We start from the raw sequence: 26,040 nt of genomic DNA on the forward strand, positions 1-26,040 counted from the left end.
GAAGTGTTATGCCTCTGTAATTATTACAATCAGTCAGATCTTTTTTTTTGCCATTTTCACCAACTTTCCTACCTCTCATTCATCAGGTTTTGCCTCTTCATGCCTCAATTCCCCCTTTTCATTGTCAATAAAAGTCTGTATTCTTATCAGTTACGAAGAATATCTGTTGTTTTAGTTGCTTTAGGCTCTAAAGTCTTTGATGCATCAAAGACATTGTGACTGGTATCAGATTACTCTATTATGTAACCTTTTTATAAATTTCAATATAATTTCCTCCTTTAAGTACATCTTTACGACTAATACTGTAAATGAAAACTTTATATTCATGGTTTACAAACTAATTCACTAATTGCTGTTTGGGGTAATAACCTCAGAAGTATTTTTGAAATACTTTCCATTGTAGTTAATTCTAGTGTTTTTGAAGGATGTATTTAAACAGACGACTAGGCTCATTGATTATAAAGGGAATGATGACACTGCTTCTACTCCAGGCTTTGTTTTTGCTACAGCCTTTGTAGTTAGTATTTGTTATATTTTGATTTTAGCTTCAATACCGTAACTTTTTTGTGGTAGCTTAAAAATTCATTTCATTTTCATTTTTAAATATAAAACTTACCCGCTGGTTATATAAGAATGGCTAACGTCCCTGACGCCTTGGTAGGATATTCAAAATCTCGAGCGGCTATCGCAGATATGCCAGGTGTACACTAGTGCCCTCATGGTACAACAGGTAGAACTATACCCAGCCTCTTCAGATTTTCCCTACCGCTATGGCGGTCGGTTCTATTGGATATTCTCTCTCGCTTTTTACTCTGTTTGGACGTTATTTGGTGATGTATTAACGGTTTTGAGTATAGGCTTTCGCTTTTTTTTTTATTTGAACTGTGATCTCGTATTTATAACTTGAAAGGTAAGATTAAAAGGTTTTTTTGACCTATTTTAAACCTCACGAAAGCATAGGACGAAAGGTAAACATATCGTCCATTGATGACGTCACAGCCTTATGTCGTAGGCTATAAGTCCGACTTGCTTTACAAAGAATTGTAAGTGAATACTTTCTTTTGAAATATTAAGTTATAAATTTAATTAAAGGATTATTAATCTAAGGAACTTTTATCCTTTTAATAGTTTTCTTGAGGTAATCTTCAATCTGTTTGCAAAGATTAACTAGCGTTCAGTTGTTACGCAGTTATCAGTATTGTTACAATAGTACAATATTTCGTAGAGATTTTTATGAATAGTACATTCTTCTTACTTCTCAAGTTTTTTAGTTGTACAGTACTATATAAAAGGAACATTTTATTTTTAAATTAATTGATCCTGTCAGTATTTTAGTTAATGTTAATACGAATCGCTGTAGAGCACGATTTTATGTATCGTTGTTTCCTTAGTGGAATACTAAGTTTGTTCGTATATTAAGTGTAAATACTCCAATAAATCGAGTGATGATTCATCTCTTATTGGAATTCCTTAATTTAAGAGTTTATTTTATTTTATAAATATACCTATTAAGGTAATATTTAATGTTTAATATTTAATTTTTCGCTGCATTTATATGGGATTCAGTGACTTTTCATTCCCATTCGAACGATTGGGAGAATTGTAAGCCTCAATTTAAGAGTTCATTTCGTTTGAGAGAACGTATACTTTAGTTTTAAAAATGATTGTGAAACTTTCTTTTTTAACCAAGAATAGAATGAAAATTTTAGTGTTAAATTACGCAGTGAATTTTATTCAGTAGAGAGTGCTTCTGTTTGGACCTGTCATTATCCTAGTCTTAGACCTCTGTCAAGCTCCCGGGAGGGGAGAAGTTAAGTCGAACGACGAAAGGAATCGAGAGGATAACCAAGCGCTAGTCTTTTAAGACCCGAACAGAAGTCCTCTTGAGCGCAGAACGCTCACCCTCATTATATATAGAGCGAGGTATTAATGTTGTCAAATATTATACGCGCTTTTCAGGTGCTAAGCTGATAACAAAATTAGATTCGTTCTGCGTATTTACGTTTCAAACCACAGCTCTCATTGATGATACAGTCTTATCGACCGGCTGTTGACGGTGAGCCTGGGCGTTAGTCTTCAGTGGTAGACCCGTTGTCGCACAGGCAGCCTGTGGTCTCTGGGACCGACGTGATATCCCATAGGCGGTCTCCCAGTTTCACTGTTCAGCGGCATGTCTATGTAGATTTGTCTCGGCAGAGCTCTGTTTCACAGCAACTATCAAAAGAAGCAGACAGCCGATTGTCAGTTTAAGCTTGATGATGTTCGCTAAATGGCAGGCGCAAGGTGCAAGCGGAGCCTGAGCGGAAGCGTGACGAGGCTCAGAAGTTGATCAATGAAGGCGCTGAGTGTCGGCGGCAGCGCCAGCGTGGCGACCCACGCCAGTTGAGTCACGAGTGGGCAGAGCGCCAGCGCAAGCAGCGGCGGTAGCGCGAATATCACGTGAGCACGGCACGCCAGGACGAGGCGGAGCGCCAGCGCCAGCTAGATTTATTCTATTATAAAATCAATTGTGACAGCAAACCAAGGCTGTCAATTGGATGTGGATATGGAACAACGCAAGCGCGCCCACGTTACCACTGATGCGCCTACATAGCTCCAATCTCTGATATGTTAGAAGTAGATCCGGATGAGGTTCTCTCTCACGAGGATCAATTGGAGAATATCTCGGAGAGAAAGGAAGAGAAACCACCTCAACATTCGGTGGAAAAAAAAAATGCTAGTCTTCTCGGAATTTTTTCCAGACTATTTTACACCAGTTACTCCGCGATCTCCCCCTTTTGAGTTTACCTTACGCAAGGCAGTGGAGACTTCCTTCTATACAAAATGGTGCTTTCCCACTCTTATAAGAGAGTATTGAAATTAATGAGAGCATGGATGGGTTTAAGAAAAGCTCTGGGTAGCACATGCTTCACTTTTCCACCAGCCGAGTTCGCTTTCAAGTCGAAAATTTGGTATGAGACGCGGGAAGTCTTGGGTTTGTAAGTTCTGGCGTCTGCGCAGGGAGACTTCGCAAACCTGGTAGATTATTTCCGTCTCCTAACCATGAGAAGGAATAGACTGTAGTGGTCAATGTCGGAGTTTGACCAACTCTTGAAAGGATAGTTCAGAGAGTTGAGGTATTTAATTTACTTGACTGGTCACTGGGAGTCTTAAGCAGAAGAGTAACCAAGATAAAGGACACGGACACAAGTAGTCTTATCCAACTTATGTCTTGTATGGACAAGGCAGTCAGGGATGGTTCTAACGAGCTGGCTGCTTTACTTACTGCAGGAGTTATAAAGAAAAGAGCTACTTTGTGTTCCTTCCTTTCTGCGGGCGTCACTCCATGTTAGAGATCGGAGCTGCTTTTGCGCCCATATCTTATGCTCTTTTTCTGCAGGATTTAGTTAAGGAAGTGCCTGCAAATTGGGCTCAGAAGGCTACTCAAACTTTGGTTACTAAAACAGTCAGTAAGGTTTTACCTACGCCCTTCTCTTCTCGTAGAACTAAGGAGAGGACATCATATTCTCATTTTGCCCAGGCTTTTCAAGGTAAACCTATAGGGAGAAGTACTTTCAAACCAGAGGCAAGGAAGCAAAGGAAAAGAGGAGTCAAGCCCAGTCGAGGCAGGGTCTGACTGCTCTCCCCTTCAAGCAGCAGTGGGAGCCGGGCTAAACAGCTTCTGGCAGCCCTGGGAAAAGAAGGACCGGACCCTTGGTCCGTACATCGTCTATTTAATTAGAGCACAGCTTCAATCGGATGACGTTCGACATTCTTCCTGTCTTCTAGACTAGGAAGTTGATCGTCATGTAGGCACACGAACAGAACTTGCTCTCACAGCAGGTGTGTTGCGATTCTTAAATGAGAAGCAATCGAGTGTGTTTTTTCTTCCACGAGAGGAGCGGGTCAGAATAATCATATATAATTCTGGCTTTTCCTCTGGAATCTGAAGCACAGTCAGGGAAGACAGAGTTTGTCCTCTTAGAAGGTCGCAAAACTTAGACTTGGTCATCAACAATCGATACGTCCGAGACTTTTCAGGAGTTGTATGTTTTCTAGTAATTTATCCCTCAGTTACTGTTGTTCACCGGAAGTTTTTCTGTTGAAAAAAGGCGACGTGTCAGCGCCAAAAGTGCGCAAGACACACAATTCTTCGAGAGAAGAGGTGCTCAGTTTGCTTCTGTTTACACTTCCTCTCCGCCCCCAGTTTGAGGAATTGTTTAGTACTTTCTTCTGGGGTCGAGCGACTACTGTTAACGATATCTCATAGCATGGGATACGTTCAGGTCACGCACAAGGCGCGCTGGGAATGTCATAGGGACTCTCCCAGGTTGCTCACGGGGCTGCGGTTGTTGATCTCTTCTAGCGTTCGCTCACGCTTGAGGTGGTGCACAAGCTGCCCCCGCAAGTGTAGAGTTGGTCCGAGCTAAAGGAGGTCAATTTCATCTCTTTTTAGCGTTTACGATTCTTGGGGGGAAAAATGTTTTCTCCTAAAAAAGTAAGGACTACCATAGATCAAAGGGATGGTTTTCCTTTAGTATCATACAGCATAGTTCTTCGATGCTCAGCAACGTCTCCTTGCAAAGATAGACTCTTGTTGCGGAAGGCAGTAGAGCATACGCTTGTGGCGGCACAGACGTGCACGCGGTCACAGACGCTGAAAGTCAAAGTTGATCCTTTCAACTAGTTGTCCCATACTCGCGATCTGCGGGATACGCGTCTCCACTCATGCGGACGCATGCTACACGCGAGCATCTCTCGACAAACATGTCAACCTGAAATCCTAAGCAACCTAGACGCAAGTGCCAGCGTGGACATATACTGTACTGGATAAGGTCAGTCAGGTTTTTCCGCATCATGATAGACTACAGTTGCTCCTGTGTGCCACTGACCGGTCACGATACTTTTGCCTACGGGCAGCACGCTGTAGATTTACAGCAGGCGAGACGTACACAGAGCGCTGTATCCATTCGACAAGGTGAACGCATACAGCACGCTAGCACCTTACAGGGATGCAACCACATGCGACATTAGTCGCATCTTAAACGTATACAGTCTAGTTTTTGGCTCACAGCAGTATGGACAGACTGTTGTTTTTTCTTTGCGTCGCTAACGCTTTCTCGCGTCAGACTTTGACTTTAAGTGTGTTGAACATTTGTTGGTGCACACGATCAAGCCTTAACTTCACAGCATGAGGTTCTTGTTGTTGATGCTTCTTTTCAGCAGGCCTAGCTTCGATATCAGTTTCTTGCGACTGATATGGATGCGTGTTGGGGGGAGGTCTAGATCTTGTCTCTCTCTCTCACGACTTTTTGGGCTTAGGCCATGTCATGCTGATGGAAGTTCCTTCATAAGTAGCTTCCTAGGTTATATGTGACTACAGTGATATATCCCGGAGAATTTACCGAAGGTATCCAGAATTTTAACTCCTGGAGTGAGTATCCCTTAAAAATTCACAAAGGGATATCGCGTAAGGACGTATTTTGACACATCTCACAGCTATTTACACCCCAAATAGCAATTTTCACTTCGAGAGGGAAAAGTGGCAAGAAATTATGAGAGTCGTTAAAAAGGTAAACACTCGATTCTCCTAATGTACTGTAAATAGTTCGCCCAATCGCCACCGCGAGGTGCCACCTAAGCCATTCTTTCATTTGTAGCTTAGGTGGCCGGTGTTTTTCCCGAGTTATCTCGCTATTTTGAAAGCTTTTTCATCGTTGTGATGGATTCCCCCGCTTCATCAGCATCTGGAAAGTTAAGTAATGTCTTTGAATTGTGTAAATGTAAGCTCTTGCCAGTTTTGCTTGTCGATTGAGATCGTGATTAACGTAACAAGAGCTGTTGCCAGCCGGATGGCGTCATGGACGCAATCGTTCTTTTGTTCATTTAGTTAGCAAGAACGATATTCCCGGCATTAATCGCTTTAATAACTTTAGCTATTTAGTTTTCTTAGCTAGGGATTTTTATATTATGTCATTGTTGTCGTGGATTTGGCTATTATGATCGAGCCTCACGAGTGCCAGGCTTCCTAGCCTAGGCACCTACACACTTCATGCATGATATAACCTTCCTGGTAAAGTTTTATTGAAGCTCAGGCAATATTTTATACAATTAAGATATTACTGTGTAATTTTTCCTCTTCCATATTAGTATACTGTACTAGAGTTTTGATGAACGTTTCTCTATGCTCTTTGGCTTAATAGCCTAAGGGCTTTAGTATGATTGATATATGTCCCTTATTGCTCTTGTATTGTCTTTTAAGGGGAGATTGATATCTCCTATACATTTTAAGTCAATACTATCTCTACGAGATTTGAGTAATTCCCTTTCCCTCTGATTAGCCTAGGCTATCCCTAGTTAATTTTACTTTAAACTATGTTCGGGCAAAATTTACTGGGGCGTTTCGTTTCTCTCTCCTTTCCTCGAACTGGCATAGCTGATTCTTTGCCAATCCTCGGGTTTGGAGTGGAGGACGGGACATCAGAGTAAGTCTGTGTTAGGCATCTAGCTTCTGGGAAATGACTTCCTAGTTAGCCTAGTTGCTGTTCAGGAGGCTAGTCCTCCCTAGGCCACTTAAGGTTATTGTTTTACAGTTTCCTTTTCCTGGCCTAGCAGACAGTCCTGTTCTAAGGTTTTCTAACTGGAAGATAGGATTCTTCCTTGGTGGAAATCCTTAGTACGTGATTCTGCTCTCTAAGAGTGTGTCCTATGGGCGTTCTCTTTTACCTAACCCTTTCTGGGGAATCGATTTCCCCTACTTGAGGTTACTTTTGAGATTAGAATCACTGAGGTTAGGTAATTCCTTAGGGTATTACCTTACTTATGGACTTTTACCCCCTACCCCGCTATCTCTTTTGTGTTGGATGAACCTTCACCCTTGGCCATGGTCCTACATAATCCCTATGAGTGTCTGTAGAACTGGCCTGAGTTTCCCTGTCGACTGCCGGCAGGTAACCTGATATCTTTGAGTGTGCCCTCGAGTCCTCACTTGGACTGCCTTCCATATTCCTTATGATGGGATATGGTTGAGTGGAAGCCCGAATTTAATTCCCTCTTCCACTGGCTCACTCTTTCGGGATGCTGGCCGGCATAGCTGATCTTTTGCTGTCCTTTATCCTTACCTTTCTCTCTGACTTTCTTTATGGGCTAGCCGCCGGCAGTTAATTCTGCCAGCGTCTATATGGATGGTTAAGCCGGCAGTTCGCTGCCTCCTCTTGCCTTGGTCATCTCTGATCGATGTGCCGACGGCAGGTATCCTATGACCGGCTGCCGGCAACCGGCCTGTGCCTTCCATCCACTATATTATAAGATAGTATTGAGCCCAGTCAGGCCCGCATGTGCTGGCAGGCCCGGCTGGTGCCGGCTAGCCCGGCGAGTGCCGACCGGGCCGGCAGTGCCGGCGGTCCGACAGTGTCGATGGGGCTAGCAGTGTCGGCGGGGCCGGCGGGACCGGCAATACTGGCGGCATACTGCCGCCAGTTACTGCTGTGCCCTGGAAAACCAATTTTTTCCAACCTACATGTGGTTCTTGGGCAGCCATTTGTGAGACCATCATTTAGGAGAAATGATTCTCTCTTTTATTAATGATTAAATTCCATTAGATTTATCCACCATATTGTGCATAATGGAAGATGTGTCATGAGGACACTTAATATATCTTGGATAATTTCTTCCAGTAATTAATTCCTAGGAATTGCCTAGTTCAATATGGGAGGAGGTCATAGCAAATGGCTGGACAGGAGGCACATGTAGGTGTCTTTCCTACCTATAGCTTACCCTATCCAAGCTAAATATAATGCTTAATTTAAGTCGAAATCTGAAGATTTCACAGAAAACTCATTTGTTTTTCTTTCTTTACAGGAGGAGCATCCCGAGTGCGGGAACAACTTTTGTAGAGTCCGTAGCAAGAGCTTCTACGGACATGGAGTGTGCAGGGCTCATGCTCGCTGCTCTATCACCAAAGGGGTTCTCAAGTATTGGGACCCGCAGGTATGTACCATTTGTGAAAATTTGGTAAAGGAGGCTTTTGATAACCAAAAGACTCTAGAGTCTAGGGATGCAGCTAGGGACACGCTGCGTAAATGGGTCAGGGGCTTTCAAAAGAATGCTTCGGGCCCATACCTTCCTAATGCTAGGATGAGGGATTGTCTCTTCCCCAGAGCTCATGATGATGCTATCATTCCCCAGACAAAACCTGAGATCCCCTTGGTTCAACTTCAGGTCCAGCAGACCCAGGAACCTGACGTTGCGGATACATTGGAGGGTATCCATTTGGACGACAACATGTCTGTCGTCTCCGAGGAGACGGAGAAGAATCTCCTTGTGGAAGAGTTGGATCAGGAGGCAGTTGCCCCCTCTGAAGAGAATGTTGAGAATGCCGAAGTAGCTTTGGTTTCTTCAGCTGTAGCGGCCGATCCGGCACCATCAACTTCATCTCAACCACATCAGCTCGATTCGATCACGAGCACTCTTCATTCCTTGATCTCCATGGTGCAGGACCTACAGAAGAGGTCGTCCGAGAAGGAAGCCACTTTTCGGACGGAGATTGAGCAGTTGGTGTCTTCACGTTTAACCCCGAAGAAGCTGAACATGAAGGACCTTCCCGTTTTCTCTGACGTTAACCCTTGGAGGTACGCAGAGCATATGCCTATGTCAGCAGGCAAAATTTTCCTCTCGGAAAAACTGGGCACGGTACCAGTGGAGGAAATAGAGTTCTGGCCCAGCAGAGGGGCCTATCCGGACTGTTATGTCCGCCTTAGAAATGAACCGGCGTCTAAAGAGGAGACAGAGCCCAAGGAGACAATTGTCCTTGAGCTTGCTAAGGCACAAGCCTTATTTTCCAAAACTTTGAAAGAGAGGGCTTTCACTAGTTCGAAAGTGCCGGCTCTTAGCAAAAAACACCCATCGTTTGTTGCTGACCCCCAACGCGCTTTTCCCTTTATGGACAAAGGGTTTAAAGCAGCTCTGAAGGCCGTGGAGGTAGGAAAACCTTGCCCCACATTATAAAAAAGCAAGCCTTTCTCCTTCGCTTTCCCATCAGACGACAAGGACTGGAAGGATGTTCACGTCACCTTCACAGTCGGGAAGCTGGAGGCCGATATTGCTGGACGTCAGTTCAACGAAGACCTCCCAAAGCTGACTGATTTTCTCTTAAAGAGAGAACACGAGACTAAGGAACGCCTGGCTGCTTCCATGTCTCTCCAAACAGGGCTAGAGACGATGGCTAGTATCACTGAGACCTCGGATATGTACATGGTCTTCGCCAAGGCTCACTTGGCTACGGTAACGAAGGACCTGTACAACTTCATCAAGGCCAGAAGGGATTGTAGGGAGTTCGTGTTTGCTTCCGCTTCCGTTAAACACGAACCTAGGAAGCTGATAGCTTCTAACATCTGGGGAAAAGACCTCTTACCGAGTGAAGTGGTCAAGGAGGTTGTAGACAAAGCCGCCCCGGAGAATAGAAATCTCCTTTCCAAATGGGGCTTGTCTTCAAAACGGAAAACTTCAGCTGATGAGGGTCCCCAGCCGAAGAACAAGTCTAAACGACCTTGCTTGCCCTCTCGACCAAAGCAGCAACGGCTTCCCATGGCCACGGTGCCCCAGACGGTAGCACCTTTCAACTGGTGCCCCAAACTCTGGCTTCTCAGTCACTAGTGTTCACCCCAGTTTACGAAAGGCAGGCTACTACATTTAAACCAAAGTCTCAAGGTTCCTTTCGGGTTCCTCGAGGCGCCCCTTCAGAGGCAGGGGCAACAGAGGTGGTCGTGGCCAAAGAGGTAAATCCTCCAGTCAGCACTCTAAGTGAGATGCTGCCGGTAGGAGGGAGACTTCTCCATTTTCAGGATCGGTGGACCTACGATCCTTGGGCCCACAGCCTGATCAAGAAAGGACTGGGCTGGGGTTGGAACTCAACCCCACCAAGCTTTCCTCAATTCTTCCAACCATCAACCCCAGTTCTGGAAGAATATGTTCAAGAACTATTAGACAAGAGAGTCATAAGGAAAGCAAAATCCATCAAATTCCAAGGAAGGCTATTTTGTGTTCCGAAGAAGGATTCGGAAAAGCTCAGAGTCATTCTGGACTTATCACCACTCAACAAGTTCATTGTGAACTACAAGTTCAGAATGCTGATGCTTCAGCACATAAGGACCCTTCTGCCCAAACGGGCATACACAGTCTGCATAGACATGACGGGTGCTTACTGGCATGTGCCAATCAACCGTCAGGTTTCCCCCTACCTAGGGTTCAAGCTCCAGAAAAGAAAATACGTTTTCAGAGCCATGCCCTTCGGTCTGAACATTGCTCCAAGAATATTCACAAAGCTTGCGAACGCAGTCATTCAACAACTACGCCTCATGGGTGTCCAGGTGATGGCCTACCTGGACGATTGGCTGGTGGGGGCAGCATCCAAAGAAGAATGCATGCAAGCCTCCAGAAAAGTGATTCAATTCCTAGAAAACCTAGGGTTCAAGATCAACCTGAAAAAGTCTCGGCTTTCTCCTGCTCAAAAGTTCCAGTGGCTGGGAGTTCACTGGGACCTACAGTCACATTGCCTCTCTTTGCCCACAGCAAAGAGGAAGGAGATAGCAAGGTCTGTCAAAAGTCTTCTTTAATCTCGAAGAATATCAAGAAGACAACAGGAGAGAGTGTTGGGGTCTCTCCAGTTTGCCTCTTTGACGGACCCACTTTTGAGAGTGCAGTTGAAAGATGCATCAGGAGTCTGGAGAAAATACGCTTACAACGATCGAAGAGATCTACGAAGACCATTCCCAAATCGTCTGCGATCCATTCTCAAGCCATGGTCGGAAGCAAAGAACCTAAGAAGAAAGGTACCCTTGCAACCACCTCCACCAGCAGTCACCGTTCACACGGATGCCTCGAAGGAAGGTTGGGGAGGTCACACTCATCGTCGGAAGGTGCAGGGAACCTGGTCTCCACTCTTCAAGTCCTTCCACATAAACTTCCTGGAAGCCATGGCAGTTTTTCTATCTCTGAAGAAACTGAGACTTCGCTGCTCAATCCACATCCGCCTGGTTTTAGACAGCAAAGTGATAGTGAGATGTATAAATCGACAGGGCTCAAGATCGCCTCAATTAAATCAAGTGATGTTGGCCATCTTTCATCTATCCAAGAGGATGAAGTGGCACTTGACAGCAGTCCACCTCCAAGGATTCCGCAATGTGACAGCGGATGCTCTATCCAGGATCAATCTGATAGAGTCCGAATGGTCCCTAGACGCAGGATCATTCTCCTTCATATTGAACAAAGTCCCAGGACTGCAAGTAGATCTCTTCGCAACGAGAGACAACAAGAAACTATCCCGGTATGTTGCCCCGTACGAGGATCCTCTAGCGGAAGCAACGGACGCGATGTCCGTGGATTGGAACAGATGGTCCAGGATTTACCTGTTCCCACCAACCAACCTGTTGTTGAAAGCCCTCGACAAATTGAGATCCTTTCGGGGGAGGGCAGCGATAGTGGCCCACAAGTGGCCAGGCAGTGTCTGGTTCCCTCTGATAACAGAACTACGCCTGAAGCTGATCCCGTTGCCGGAACCAGTTCTAACTCAGCAAGTGCAGAAATCGACTGTCTACTCTTCATCAGAGAAAACCCAGAACCTTCATCTCATGATTTTCTCACCCTAGCGGTTAAGAAAAGGTTCGGGATTTCTGCAGACAGTATCAACTTCTTAGAAGAATATAAGTCAAAGTCTACAAGAAGACAATACGAGTCTTCCTTGAAGAAATGAGTAGCCTTTGTTAAGGCGAAGAAACCGCAAGAGATTTCTACGGACTTCTGTTTGCCCTTCTTCATCCATCTTCACGGACAAGGATTAGCAGCTAATACAATAACTACTTGTAAATCTGCATTGGCTAGGCCGATTCTATACGCCTTCCAGGTGGACTTTTCTAATGAAATCTTCAACAAGATTCCAAAAGCCTGCGCCAAATTTCGACCTGCAGCTCCTCCAAAGCTCATTTCATGGTCTTTGGATAAGGTTCTTCATCTGGCTTCAACTTTGATCAATGAAGATTGCTCGCTGAAAGACTTGACTCAGAAGGTGATATTTCTTTTTGCACTAGCCTCAGGAGCCAGACTTAATGAAATAGTGGCCCTCTCGAGGGATGATGGCCACATTCAGTTTACAACGAACGGAGATTTAAATCTCTTTCCGAATCCGTCGTTTCTCGCCAAGAACGAGCTGCCCACTAAGAGATGGGGTCCCTGGAGAATCTGCCCTCTGAAGGAAGAAGCATCCCTCTGCCCAGTGGAATGCCTAAAGTTCTATCTTCGTAGAACTTCAGACTTTAAGGGAGGTCAGCTTTTCAGGGAAGAGACTTCTGGTTCGACGTTATCCTTGAAACAGATAAGGGCGAAAATCACCTACTTTATTCGCAGAGCGGATCCTGACAGTACACCCGCAGGTCACGATCCGAGAAAAGTTGCCTCGTCTCTAAACTTCTTTCAGACTATGTCGTTTGAAAACCTGCGTGCCTATACTGGATGGAAGTCTTCCAGGGTATTCTTTAAGCACTATGCGAAGCAATTACAGGATATCAAGTTTCATGTGGTAGTTGCAGGTAGTGTAATAAAACCTGCTGCTTGATTACTGCGAAGGACAGTGCACTAATAGGAACTTTTAGTGAAGGGTGTACATGATAGACTTAGGTATATCATGATAAGTATTGTGTTGTTAGAGACACTATGAACTGTTTTATCTAACTAGGTGACCTCAATCATAATAATTTGACACAAGTGCCAGCATTTTATATGCTAGTGTTCCTGGTAATAACATTATGCAGTGAAATACTTTATTTCTTTGAGTGGCTTTTGTTTCTCTTTCAGATGAAACTTATTTATTTTTGTTATTACTGTTATGCTTTTTTATGCAATATGTTTAGCATAAATATATTAATTCCAATCATGATTTATGTGTTTCTTGTAAATAAACATTAGAAGGAATCTTTGAGTCTCTTTCGCCTCAAGATTTTATAGATCATGTATATCAGAGCATCTTTGATCCTCTTAGGACTTTGTAAGACTAATGTCTTCTCTTTTGCAAACAGGTAAGTTTGGTTGTACCATGTCTATTTTACTGTTTTATGATCCCTACGTGAACATAAACCTATCTGTCTAGATCCGGACCTGGGAGGTACAGTATTCTATTCATTGCCTATTAGTAAAAACTATGCTTTACGTATATAAGGACGCAATATACTTCTGCTTGCTAATTGTTCTTTGAACTCACAATTTTCGGGTTTTTTCCTAGAGTCTATATAGACTTTTCCCTGTAGGGGGCAGGAAGAGCTGGCATATGGTATGCTCAGCTGATTGGTGTATTACGGTAACATCAAGTGTCTTTGGTCTTGGCGACCAGATAGGAAATAGTTAATTCGAGATAACGGCACTATTATAAATCCACAGATACATTAATGCTCTGGTAAACTTCCATTAGCACGACATGGCCTAAGCCCAAAAAAACGGATTTTGAGCGAAGTGAAAAATTTATTTTTGGGTGAAAGAGCCATGTCGTCCTGATGGACCCACCCTCCTTTAGTAAAAGGATATGAATACCTCCCTTTGGTACTGTATCTGCAACACCTACGAAGCTACAAAGAATGGCTTAGGTGGTGCCTCGCGGTGGCGATTGGGCGAACTATTTACAGTACATTAGGAGAATCGAGTGTTTACCTTTTTGACACTCCTATTTTCTTGCCACTTTTCTCTCTCAAAGTGAAAATTGCTGTTTGGGGTGTAAATAGCAGTGAGATGTGTCAAGATACGTCCTTACGCGATATCCCTTTGTGAATTTTTAAGGGATACTCGCTCCAGGAGTTAGAATTCTGGATACCTTCGGTAAATTCTCTGGGATATATCACTGTAGTCACATATAACCTAGGAAGCTACTTATGAAGGAACTTCCATCAGGACGACATGGCTCTTTCACCCAAAAATAGATTTTTCACTTCGCTCAAAATCCGTTTAATGAGCATATACAGCAGGCTGGAACCATACTGGTCCAATGCTGGGTATTTGCTGGAAGCATGTCATCAGTCCGTTTTTTCCTGTGTCAGGATCACGAACGCTTTATTTCTAAACCATCAAGCTTTAGGTCTAGCTGCCTCCAGTATTTTGGAAAACCCCTGTGATCAAGAGGTTGTTCGAAGGAGACAGCTGAGGCTATCGCTTGTACAAGGGACCTTTGCCTCAAGGTTATACAACCCAATTAGGGTGTCTTGTGGAGTTGTGTAGAGCTAAAGGGCTCTTCATTTGGTAACTCTAAGACAAGCGGTCTGTTTCTTCTCAGACCTTGGAATGAAAACACATTTTTTCCTCTTTAACCATCAATAGTTACAGGAGTATGAGGACAGTTGTCTGCAGATGCAGAAGATTGCATCTATCAAATCAAGACCTTATGGATCTTCTCAGGTCATTTGAGATGACTTAGAAGGGTCAGCAAGATGCTCCAGCCTAAATTTGGGATTCGTTTCTGGAATTTCGCGGTAGTGACAGATCAGAACCTTTACACTTGTTTTCTTTTTAAGGCCTAACTTTGGAGACTTTCTAAATAAGTCTACTATAGTTGAGAGCCAGTGAAGTTTAATCTTTTAGCAAGAACATGGACTTCACAATGGTTAAGCCTTAGGCACCTCGCATCCTGGATTCTTGATCATTAACAAATGTCCTTCTCATCCAAGGCCTAAATCTTTCGGAATCTTTATCCTCTCGGATTTGGTTTGTCAAGGGCTATGAAGAGTATTTTACCCGGTTAAAACGATGGAGTTTTATCGGGACAGGACCAAAGAAGTTAAGAGTCTATTCATGACTCTTTGGTGCACGGTCAAGAAGCCTGCGCTATCTATGTCTAAAACGCTCTTATCGTCTGGTATAGACTTTAATTACAAGAGTTCTTTCACACTCTTGTGTAACAGTTCGTAACATGTCGAAAGGGTAAAGACTCATGAAGTTAGAGCTATAAGAGCTTCTGTAACTTTTAAACTAATCTGTTCTCTGCAAAGCATCGCGTATACAGCCTTGTGAAGGGGTTTTCCTGTATTCGCCTTGCGTTTCTTAGATCGTATTCAGTCTCTTTATCAGGACGTCTACGTTTTGCGTTCACTTGTAATAACGAGTGCAGTAGTAGGTGAGACATTCACCACTACATTTCCCTATATTCTTAGTACCCCTGTTCTTCTCTTGGAACTATTATATATGTTTTTATGATTGTACGTGAAGATTGGTCGACAATCCTCAGCAATCTTTGACCTAGTCAGGTGGTCATTTTGTTCCTAGAGAGTGCCTGGAACAAGGGTATTAGTTGAGGTCCTGTCATGTTATAGGTTATTGAACCGTTTGACAGCTCCTAGAGATCATCAGCCCCCTGGGTGGACCGCTGGATCTTCTAAGGATAGCAGACAAAATGAGGCAGAGCATTGCTGTCAGCTTCCTTATCAGGTGAGAACCTCTTAAGTGGTTTGTGTAATGCTTAAGTGAATTTCCAATTATGTAGCTGTCTCTGACCCATCACCAAGGGTGTCAATCAGCCATTCTTATATAACCAGCGGGTAAGTTTTATATTTAAAAATGTTATTTTCATAATAAAATAAATTTTTGAATATACTTACCCGCTGGTTATATAAGTTAAAAACTCACCCTCCTCCCTTCTAGAGACCATGGGGTATAGAAAATCTGAAGAGGTTGGGTATAGTTCTACTTGTTGTACCATGAGGGCACTAGTGTACACCTGGCATATCTGCGATAGCCGCGCAAGATTTTGAATTTCCTACCGAGGCGTCAGGGACGTTAGCCATTCTTATGTAACCAGCGGGTAAGTATATTCAAAAATTTATTTTATTATGAAAATAACATTTCAGAGTATTATTTCAGGCATAGCCTACCTTTCAAATCCCAACCTAAATCCTCAAGTGGTGATTAGTGGTTTTAATGAACTTTTAAATAAAGCCTAGTGATACTTGGTATCTACCAAATCCAAGCTATTTTCAGAGCCTCAAATTCTGTATTTATTTTGCCCTTTAACAGAGACAACATTGGTATCCCACCTTCTAGCTGGTCTTTTAGATACATTATCTAGAATTTGGGAGGCTTAAAACCGAGATGGTAGTCTAGATCCCTATATCAACTCTCAATAACATAAGTACTTCTAAACCTCTACTTATCTCTTATGTGGCGAATTGTTATTTAGGTATTTTAGTACTCCTCTCATGAAATAAAACCTCTTTACTTATTATCCTTCCTACCATTCGCTATGATTCAGCAGGTGTTAAACAAGTTCAGGATGATGCTAACAGCTCCTTTCTGGCCACAGACGGAATAGTTCACAGGTCTGTGGCACCTGTTGTTGGAGTATCCAAGAAGGTTGCTGTACAATGCCTATATGCAGGAATAACCTCTCTCAAAGGTGATTCATCCAAACCCATCTGTTCCACAACTGACTGATTGGAGACTATATACTGTATTATAAGAAACATATGGTTACTGAAACTTTCAAGAACCATTATAGGTTCTAAAGGACAATCTACCAATATTCCCTTTCAAAGACAAAGTAATGTAAATTTTGATTAGTGCAAAATAAAGAGTTCTGTCAATGACTAGGTCTGGCTTTGATATTGTTAAATTTTTACAAATAATTTTTCATAAGAAATGTTAAATTTCAGCTATTAAAGGATTTAGTTCAATGCTTAATTCTGTGTTCAAACATCAGAGATTAGATTTTTCCCTTTCTGGTATTAAAGTGGCCGTACTGTAAATCATTGAATATTGAAATGCCTGCAGTAGTAAGATCAAGTTTTTGGAATTTGGATAAGGTTGTGCAGTATGCAAAAGATTCATATATACATTTGAAATATTTTTCTTAAAGATCTAATAGCTAAAACCATTTTCTCGTTGGCATTAGTTTCAGCGAAACACACTTGTGGGCTACATATGGTATCTGTTAGAGTAACCTTTGGAGAACACAAAATGATTTAGTCCCTTTTTGTCTTTCTTCAGAGCTAAAAATTATCGTAAGGCTAAAGAGATTTCCTCAGTTTTTTCATATATATATTAGTTGAAAATAGATGAAAGCACCAGTTACCAAGTACCGCTAGAATGCTCTTTCCTTTACTAAGGGCACATGTTTATTGTAGGGAAGAAAATGGTAAATTAATTATTTTTAATTTTATGGGTAAATATCAATTTAAACTGAGCTTCCGGAGAAGGAATATGAACATCAGATAAGAATAGAAATAAGAAATTTTATTATTAAAATTCTGTTGTTTGGATATTTATATATGATTAGTTTGTAAGGGAAAAATCTACTTAGACTTTTAGATACGGTACATATATTCTATAAGCATAAATATTATTCATAGGACTTTTTTATCAAGTTACCTACTTTTGATTGGCTTTTTATTCATTTATTGAACTCCATATAATGTATTATAATGTTGATATCAAATTATTTTGCCCCCTAAAAAAATAAGAAATCCTTATTTAGGACTTAACACATAGTTTTGGGTCAGCGATGACTGAAGTGACAAGTTTTATTAATGTGAATAGATGATGCTGATTGTGATATGCAAGAACACTGTACTACAAATACTGTACTATGATGGAACTTGTATCTGGTTTGAAGATTTAATGATATAGCTGACCATCCTTAAGTTTGTAATTAGGTATTTTTCAAGTACCTTTTGTTCCTAAATATTTAAGTTTACTGATAACCAATAATGTATTACAATGCCTTGTTGGGAGTATAAGTTTTGAAAATTATCATGCAATATTGTATTTGAAATTCAGTGATGTAGAATTTTTAATTTCCTTTTTTTTTTTGTTTAGGTTGTGTCTCCTACTGTATCGAAGAGAAAACTTAAAGCAGATGAGGTCAGGGAAGAGAAAGAAGCTAAACGCAAGGAGAGGGAGGCTTTGAGAAAGCAGCGAGCCTTAGAAAAAGCAGAAGCAAAGGCACAAAGAGAGGCAGAAAGGACATCCCGTAAAGCAATGAAGCCAGGAGAGTGTTTGAAGGTAAGAGACCAAGATTTGGGGCATATTTTGGAAAAGAATGCTGTAATTCCATGACAGGGCCTTTGTTGATAGTTTTTACTTATTTCTGACATTAGTGTTGTATCTCCATTGTCTGCTTACAAGAACTAAAATAGTAGTTCCATTATTAGAGTTGTTCCTTAACATTCTCCTGTTTAAGATTTGGGAATCTAATTATTTGTGGGGATGTCTGCAAATTCCTTGAAAAGATAATTTTGGGTATTCAGGAATTTCATAGTTATGTGACAGTTAATAAAGACCAAGATCCACAATTATATACAGTAACAGCAAATGCAAGACAGTGCTTTGACTGAAAAGATGTGTAAGCTCTTACTACACTAAGATTTTAAGGTTACTAATAGTAAAACATACTTATCCGGGGTCATTAGGTTCCAACCCCTCTATGGTTCAGGAATTTCACGGATAATAGGCCACTTAAAATCTACGGCTTTTAAAAAGTTTCCTTCCATGGATTACAGTACAGTACTGGCAATATAAATATCACCACCTGTGTGTGTGTGTGTTCCTAACGCTCTTATAAACCAATTATACATTCTTAATCATTTGTTATGCTAAATCGTACTTTAATTGTAGATATCCTTACATATACTGTATATAAAAAAAAAGATTTAAAATCGGAACACTCAACAGTGGAGATACGTAAACTGGATTTAATGATATTGATTAGCTGTATACTGCTGAAGCATTTAGATGGCGACCATAATGAGGTAAATCTACTGCACAGTAAAGAAGATTATTACTGCTTCTCTAGAAGCACCACTTCAGCTGGCACTTCATCAGGTGGTACAATATCTTCGCTGTCCTCCAGCAAAGTAACTTCTTTTCTTGCTGATGAAGTAGTGCCCATATCTTCTTTTTCTTACGAGTGATGAACATAGTAATAGACAATTGCTAACGCTGCTTATTCTGATGTAAAAGGATGTTCTTATGTACTTCCATGGCTTTGTAGATTGCCTTTCTGAACTTTAATTCACAAATCATTTACAGGTCCCAATCTTTAGGTATTGTCTGAAGTTACTTTGCTATTTTGCTAGAGTTGAGAGGCAATCAGTATAAGGCCGACCTCCTCTTCTTCCTCTGAATCTTCATGCTCTTCTTCTTAGTCCTCCCTTGCGGACTTCATCATATCCGTCAGATCTTCATCACTAAACGCTGCTAAGTTGGCCTCAATCAGGTCATTTACGTTGTTGGTAGTCATATCTGTGAAACCATCTTCTCTGAGCTATGTCACGAGTTTCTTTGCCTTATCTACTGCAAAGTGGGGGATTTCGTCAGGAGAGAATCCTTTATAGTCGTTGACTACTTCTGACTTCAATTTCTTCCAACAACCTTAGTGTTTCTTTCTTCATCTTCTTTATTAGCTTCTGGATATTGCAATGGTGTATCCACACCAGTGCAGTACTCCTTCAATGAGAAATCATTATCCGCATCCATAAACTCGACCAAATTTTGAAGAGAGTTTTGCATATAAAGTGGCGTGAAAGCACAAACAACTCCTTGATCCATGTCAAGTTTGGTTGTAAGAATTCTACCTGTATGCCCTCATAATGCAAGTTGATCGTGCGGCCTCCAGCATTGTCTATTAGGAGAAGCACTCTTAAATCGTGGCCTTTTTCGGCATGATAATACTTTACTTCGGGGATGAAACCAATCCTATGTAAGTGCTTTTGTTATCCTTTCCTTTTGGTTGTGCAGCCAATGCACTTGCAGCATTGTCTTACAGTATTTCTGTTTTTGAAGGCTCTTGGGTTTTTAGACTTATAGAGAAGTGCTAGCTTTATCATAAAGCCCACAGCATTTCCACACATTATAAGTGTGATGCGACCTTTGTAGATCTTCAATTTAGTGACTTTACCCTCCTCCTTCATAATAAAAGTTTGCAATGGCATACGTTTCCAAAAAAGCTCGGTCTCATCCATATTGAAAACTTGCTTGTGCAAATAACCCCCTTCCTCAGTGTTGGTCTGGAACATCTCCATGTATGCATCAGCAGTCGGTTTATTAGCAGAGGCAGGGACACACTCATAAGGTTGAACCTCCTTTGAAATTTATCAAACCAGTCATTGCTGGCATTAAATTTGGTTGGTTTTTGGGGGAGATGTCATAGATGGTCCTGCTTATGGGATGTTGTCACCCTAATCTGTTGATTTGCCGTTGAGGTGCCCTGCCTTCTCGTATATGGTGTTGGTATCCAGTAAACTGGGGGTGGAGGGTGCGGGCAAGAAACCCTGCCCCCCTCGTCAGTCTGAAAGCTTCACTTTTGTTTTGGCTGCTGATGTGTATGGCTGTACTGTCAGCTCCTGATCGAACTTTTCATTTTCTTTATCTTTTGCATTAAGTGAATGCTTGTTGTTGGATTGTGGAATGAAGGTTAAGCAAGAAAGTCTTACGTACTTGTTTGGGGAAGGGTAGACATTGCAACCGGTCTGTGAGTAAATTGGCTGTAGATTCACACTCCCTCTGTGCTTCTTGTAGGAGACATGATTGTTCGCAGTCCTCCCCATGCACCAAGTCCAGTTCATGGCCACCTGTGCAGTGGCAAGCATTCGCCTTGAAGGGAAAGAAGCAAGCTAAGCCTTTGCCAGTGTCTAGCTTGGCAACGCTCAAGAAGTCACTGAAGATATCTTTTGTCGCATCGGACTCCTCAGTCTGCTGCCGCTTCCCCTGTGCATACCCGTGTTCTTGGTAACATAGAATAGTTGATTCTCATCTAACTCAGTGACGATGAAATTGTGTCCTTTGGCAAGACAAAGGAGTTGGAGGTGGACAAGGATGACGTCAGTGTTCTGCCGGCCAAGCATGGTGATTAGCTGACGACTGAGGGGCTGATGGAGTTGCATAAGAAGCAGCAATAGGAGGATATGGAGGAGATTTCATCTGAGGTGGAGGAGTAGGGACAGTGTGACAAACCTCTCGCTTCAAATGAAAGAAGGGAGATGCTGAAAATGTGGGAAACCGTGCTAAATTCTGTAGAAACACATCACCCAGATAAGGCTTTGGAAGGGCAAGCAGCCAACCTATTTACTGAAAATCAGATGTTACATTTCCATACTATTTTGAAAAAAAAGTCTTCATCTCTAGATAGGTTCCTCGGGAAAGTTGAAAGTAAGATTTGTAAAACAAGTCGACAAAGTGTCCAGGAAGCGTAAATTAAATGATTCAATTACTAATGAGAGAGAACTCCCGATTTTTTAGCAGACGTTTTCATAGAGGGAAATTTTACGCCAAGCAGTAATCCTTTTTTCCTCATCCTTATGCCTCCCACAACTCAAAAGCAAAGTGTAAGTTAATTTGAAAATATTTTTTTTTTTTTTTTGTGAATTATTAATTGATATTCATTCAGGATGTTAGGGACTGTCATTTGTTCACCAAATTACATTATAAATCCTTAAAATATTAGTGTACAGTACTGTATATGTGTATTTATGGGTCTGCTGAATGCTTTGAGTAAATTTCTTTTATTTCTAATGGGAAAAGTTGTTTTAGTTTGCAAGCGAGCGCCAATAAAGAATTAAACTCGTTAAACTAATAAACCGAGGTACTACTGTAGAAGGATCTGAAGAAAATGAGATTGAGGCTTGTGGGGAGGTTATTAACTCATATTGCATTGTGTACCATCAAAACCATTACTAAATGGAACACTAGAATCCTTATGCTAAATGCCATGAGTTAGGGTTTGGATATGGGCAGGTTAGGCCATGAACTCTGCCACCTCACCAAGGGTTGTTAGCCTTCTTAGGTTGCCCGAATATAGCAAACTCTTCCATAAAATTGAGTTTTAAGTACACCACTACATACTTCCTTTAGGGTAAGTAGTATGATTTGTAACATTCCATCACAATCTAAATCTACTAGCCTTGTTTTTGGATGCTCCTGTGAATTTAGGTTTACTTTTTTTCTATGTTTAGATTCCTCTCTTGATCTCGTCCTGAGGTAAGCCTAATATATTCATCCATAATAGTGTCGGGTGAGCTCTCACATCAGAATTACTTTGATCAAAATCTTATTGTTGCCCACAGCACAGAACACAACAAATTAGGATTCCTGATTTGTAACAACAACCCACTTGAACAATTAAAACACATACTGTATATATTCCTGATCACATTAATGCTAACTAACATTTGAGATACCTGTTGAAATCCTACCGCTAGAGAGGCATGGGGTCCTTTGACTGGCCAGACAGTACTACATTGGATCCTTCTCTTTGTTTACGGTTTTTCCCCTTGCCTACACGTAAACCGAATAGTCTGGCCTATTCTCTACATATTCTCCTCTGTCCTCATACACCTGACAACACCGAGATTACCAAACAATTCTTCTTCTCACAAGGGGTAAAGTACTGCACTGTAATTGTTCAGCGGCCACTTTTCTCTTGGTAAGGGTAGAAGAGACTCTCTAGCTATAGCAAGCAGCTTTTCTAGAAGGACTCTCCAAAATCAAACCCAATGTTCTGTAGTCTTGGATAGTGCCATAGCCTTTGAAGCATGGCCTTCCACTGTCTTGGTTAGAGTTTTCTTGCTTGAGGGTACACTTGGTCACTCTATTCTATCTTATTTTTCTTCTTCTTGTTTTGTTGAAGTTTATATAGATATTTATTCTGATGTTACTGTTATTAAAATATTCTATTTTTCTTTGTTTCTTTTCCTCACTGGGCTATTTCCTTGTTGGAGCCCTTGGGCTTATAGCATCCTGCTTTTCCAACTAGGGTTGTAGCTTAGCTAGTAATTATAGTAATATAAACACTAGGTTTTATACTTGTAGAGTGTAGAAATCGACTGCCTACTTACTTGTGTTCGACAAATAGACTGAAAATGGCTTACTAATCCATCTATCATTGTCATATGCTGTCATATAGGCACAATAGTATAGTGATGCAGTTGTGGCTATTGAAGTGAAGGAAAACAGTAAACTTCTATAATACTGTAATAGGCCTAAATGTCGACATACAGTGAGCTTCGATTAGGGAGCAATATGGACCTTAGGTGACTTTCATAGAGATGATATTCAGAAACCATTATTGCTGTGAGAAAGGTCTTGCCATTTCTCAAGAATACAAATAATTTTCTATCATTTATAAATTAATATTTATCTGTATTGTTTGATTACATACTGTATTTCTTATTCGACTGTATCTACCGTACTGTACATATGACCAGTTTATTGAACTTGCTTTACTCTCAGGATTTCTATTGAATGTATTTGTCTGACATTGTTTCAAATGAATATGTCCATCCATTACTTATAACAAACATTCTTACAGCATGTACTTAACTTACTCGCAGTTAACTTTTGAAAAATGGATAAAACACAATTGAAAAATACATTTCAGTCAGGCCTTATCAATAGGAGATTTGCCATTCACTATAAAGCAATATTTATTATTATTTATTCACAATTAAAAATACATAACAGGCCATGATAAAAAAGACAAAACCCCATTAAAGTTCAGTATTACACAAAGTCGCGAAAGTTTCCTTATGTAACAATGTCCATCTCAACTTACTTTCTCTCTTTTGTTACACAAATGAGTATGAGTACTGTATTTGTTTTTATATAACAGAGTGCTGTTATTTCTTTTCAGTGAAGGTACATTCACACTTGCATAAACGGGAATTTGCCTTAACAGATAAGAAAAAAAAGCACCGGAATATAGAACAACAAATGCATACTCATTTATATAACAAGGGAGGGTATGTTAAGACTGATACTGTTATATGAATGAATTTTCAAGACATTGTTTAATATTTTATTTTCACTTTTATAACTGTGAATGCTTTCCTGTATTTGGTTTAGTAACTTTAGTGTAACTATGAATGCTGAACTATTCCTTTTGTCTTTTCTCTCTAGACTGAAATGCATAAGTTTTATTTATTCATATAAGGAAATAAGGGTCTGGAAGTGTCACTGAGGGTGCATTAATTATTTATGGTTTTCCCTTATTTCCTGATATCTCAGTTATCTAACCCCCAAGAAAGGTAAGGTTTGACTTTATTCGAAAAAATCCCAGGAAGTTCCAAAGCAAAAAAAGATTTTTATGTTTACTTATACAAATTACAAAAGGAATTTTAGAATGCTGGAAAATGTTTTTGCTTAAGACTGAATAGCATTACAATATGTTCATTGTTATTACCATCTTAAAATATCCTGTTACATTGTAGATAACCAAGACTTAAAACTAGAACTATTTATCTACTTATATATATGAATTACTGTACAATATGACAAAGTGAAAGTAAGAGAAACTGGTAATTTAGAGGAGTAGAAGTTAGTAAAAGAAAATTTTGTTGGGATTGCAAGTGATGTGTGTGGCAAGAAGTTTGTTGGAGGCAGCATGAGGAAGGGCAGTGAATGGTGGAATGAAGTAGTGAAGGTAAAAGTGGAAGAGAAAAAAGAGGGCTTTTGAAGAATGGCTGCAGAGTAATAGTGTAGAGAAGTATGAAAGATATAAAGAGAAAAATGTGGAAGTAAAGCTCAAGGTAAGTGAGGCAAAGAGGGCGGCTGACCTTAGGTGTGGTCAGGGATTTGGTCGTTCATATGAAGAGAATAAGAAGTTTTGGAAAGAAATGAAGAGAGTAAGGAAGGCTGGCTCAAGAATTGAAGAGACAGTGAAAGATGGAAATGGAAGGTTGTTAAAAGGAGAGGAGGCAAGGAAAAAGTGGGCGGAATATTTTGAAAGTTTACTGAATATTGAGGATAATAGGGAGGCAGATATAATTGCTGTTGCAGGTATTGAGGTGCCGGTGTTGGGAGATGAGAATGAGAGAGAGATTACAAGAGAGGAAGTGACGAGAGCACTAGATGAAACGAGAGTAGGGAAAGCATCTGGTATGGATGGTGTGAGAGCTGAGATGTTGAAGGAAGGGGGTGTGACTGTACTTGAATGGTTGTGAGATTGTTTAATGTGTGTTTTGTGTTGTCAATGGTACCAGTAGATTGGGTTTGTGCATGTATTGTACCACTATATAAGGGTAAGGGAGATGTGCATGAGTTGTAATTCAAGGGATATTAGTTTGTTGAGTGTAGTTGGAAAAGTTTATGGTAGAGGACTGATTAATAGGATTAAGGATAAAACAGAGAATGCAATCTTAGAATTACAAGGTGGTTTTAGAAGAGGTAGGGGTTGTATGAATCAGATTTTTACTGTTAGGCAGATATGCGAGAAATATTTAGCAAAAGGTAAGTAGGTGTACGTTGCGTTTATGGGTCTGGAGAAAGGGCATGATAAGAGTTGATAGGGAAGCAATGTGGAATGTGATGAGGTTATATGGAGTTGGTGGAAGGTTGTTGCAAGCAGTGAAAAGTTTCTACAAAGGTAGTAAAGCATGTGTTAGGATAGGAAATGAAGTGAGCGATTGGTTTCCGGTGAGAGTGGGGCTGAGACAGGGATGTGTGATGTCGCCGTGGTTGTTTAACTTGTATGTTGATGGAGTGGTGAGAGAGGTGAATGCTCAAGTGCTTGGACGAGGATTGAAACTGGTAGACGAGAATGAGCATGAATGGGAGGTAAATCAGTTGTTGTTTGCGGATGATACTGTACTGGTTGCAGACGCGGAAGAGGAGCTTGGCCGATTAGTGACAGAATTTGGAAGAGTGTGTGAGAGAAGGAAGTTGAGAGTTTTAATGTGGGTAAGTGTAAGGTTATGAGATGTACGAGAAGGGAAGGTGGTGCGAGGTTGAATGTCATGTTGAATGGAGAGTTACTTGAGGAGGTGGATCAGTTTAAATACTTGGGGTCTGTTGTTGCAGCAAATGGTGGAGAGTGAATGAAGGATGCAAAGTGTTGGGGGCAGTTAAGGGAGTAGTAAATAATAGAGGGTTGGGCATGAATGTAAAGGGAGTTCTGTATGAGAAAGTGATTGTACCAACCGTTATGTATGGATCGGAGTTGTGGAGGATGAAAGGGACGGAGAGACAGAAATTGAATGTGTTTGAGATGAAGTGTCGAAGGAGTATGGCTGGTGTATCTCGAGTAGATAGGGTTAGGAACGAAGTAGT

At 41.1% G+C, this 26,040-nt stretch overlaps 1 protein-coding gene across 1 annotated transcript in view; it reads left to right on the top strand.

The window, feature by feature from the left end:
- Window positions 1-26,040, top strand: part of mms4 (Methyl methanesulfonate sensitivity 4) — a 249,316-nt gene that overhangs the window by 90,902 nt on the left and 132,374 nt on the right. The window contains exon 5 of the mRNA XM_068345953.1: window positions 17,818-18,003. Within this exon, the coding sequence (XP_068202054.1) occupies window positions 17,818-18,003 (186 nt within the window). The remainder of the gene's footprint in view (window positions 1-17,817; window positions 18,004-26,040) is intronic.

Source organism: Palaemon carinicauda, chromosome 22, assembly GCF_036898095.1.
Source record: "Palaemon carinicauda isolate YSFRI2023 chromosome 22, ASM3689809v2, whole genome shotgun sequence".
Taxonomy (NCBI): Eukaryota; Metazoa; Arthropoda; class Malacostraca; order Decapoda; family Palaemonidae; genus Palaemon; species Palaemon carinicauda.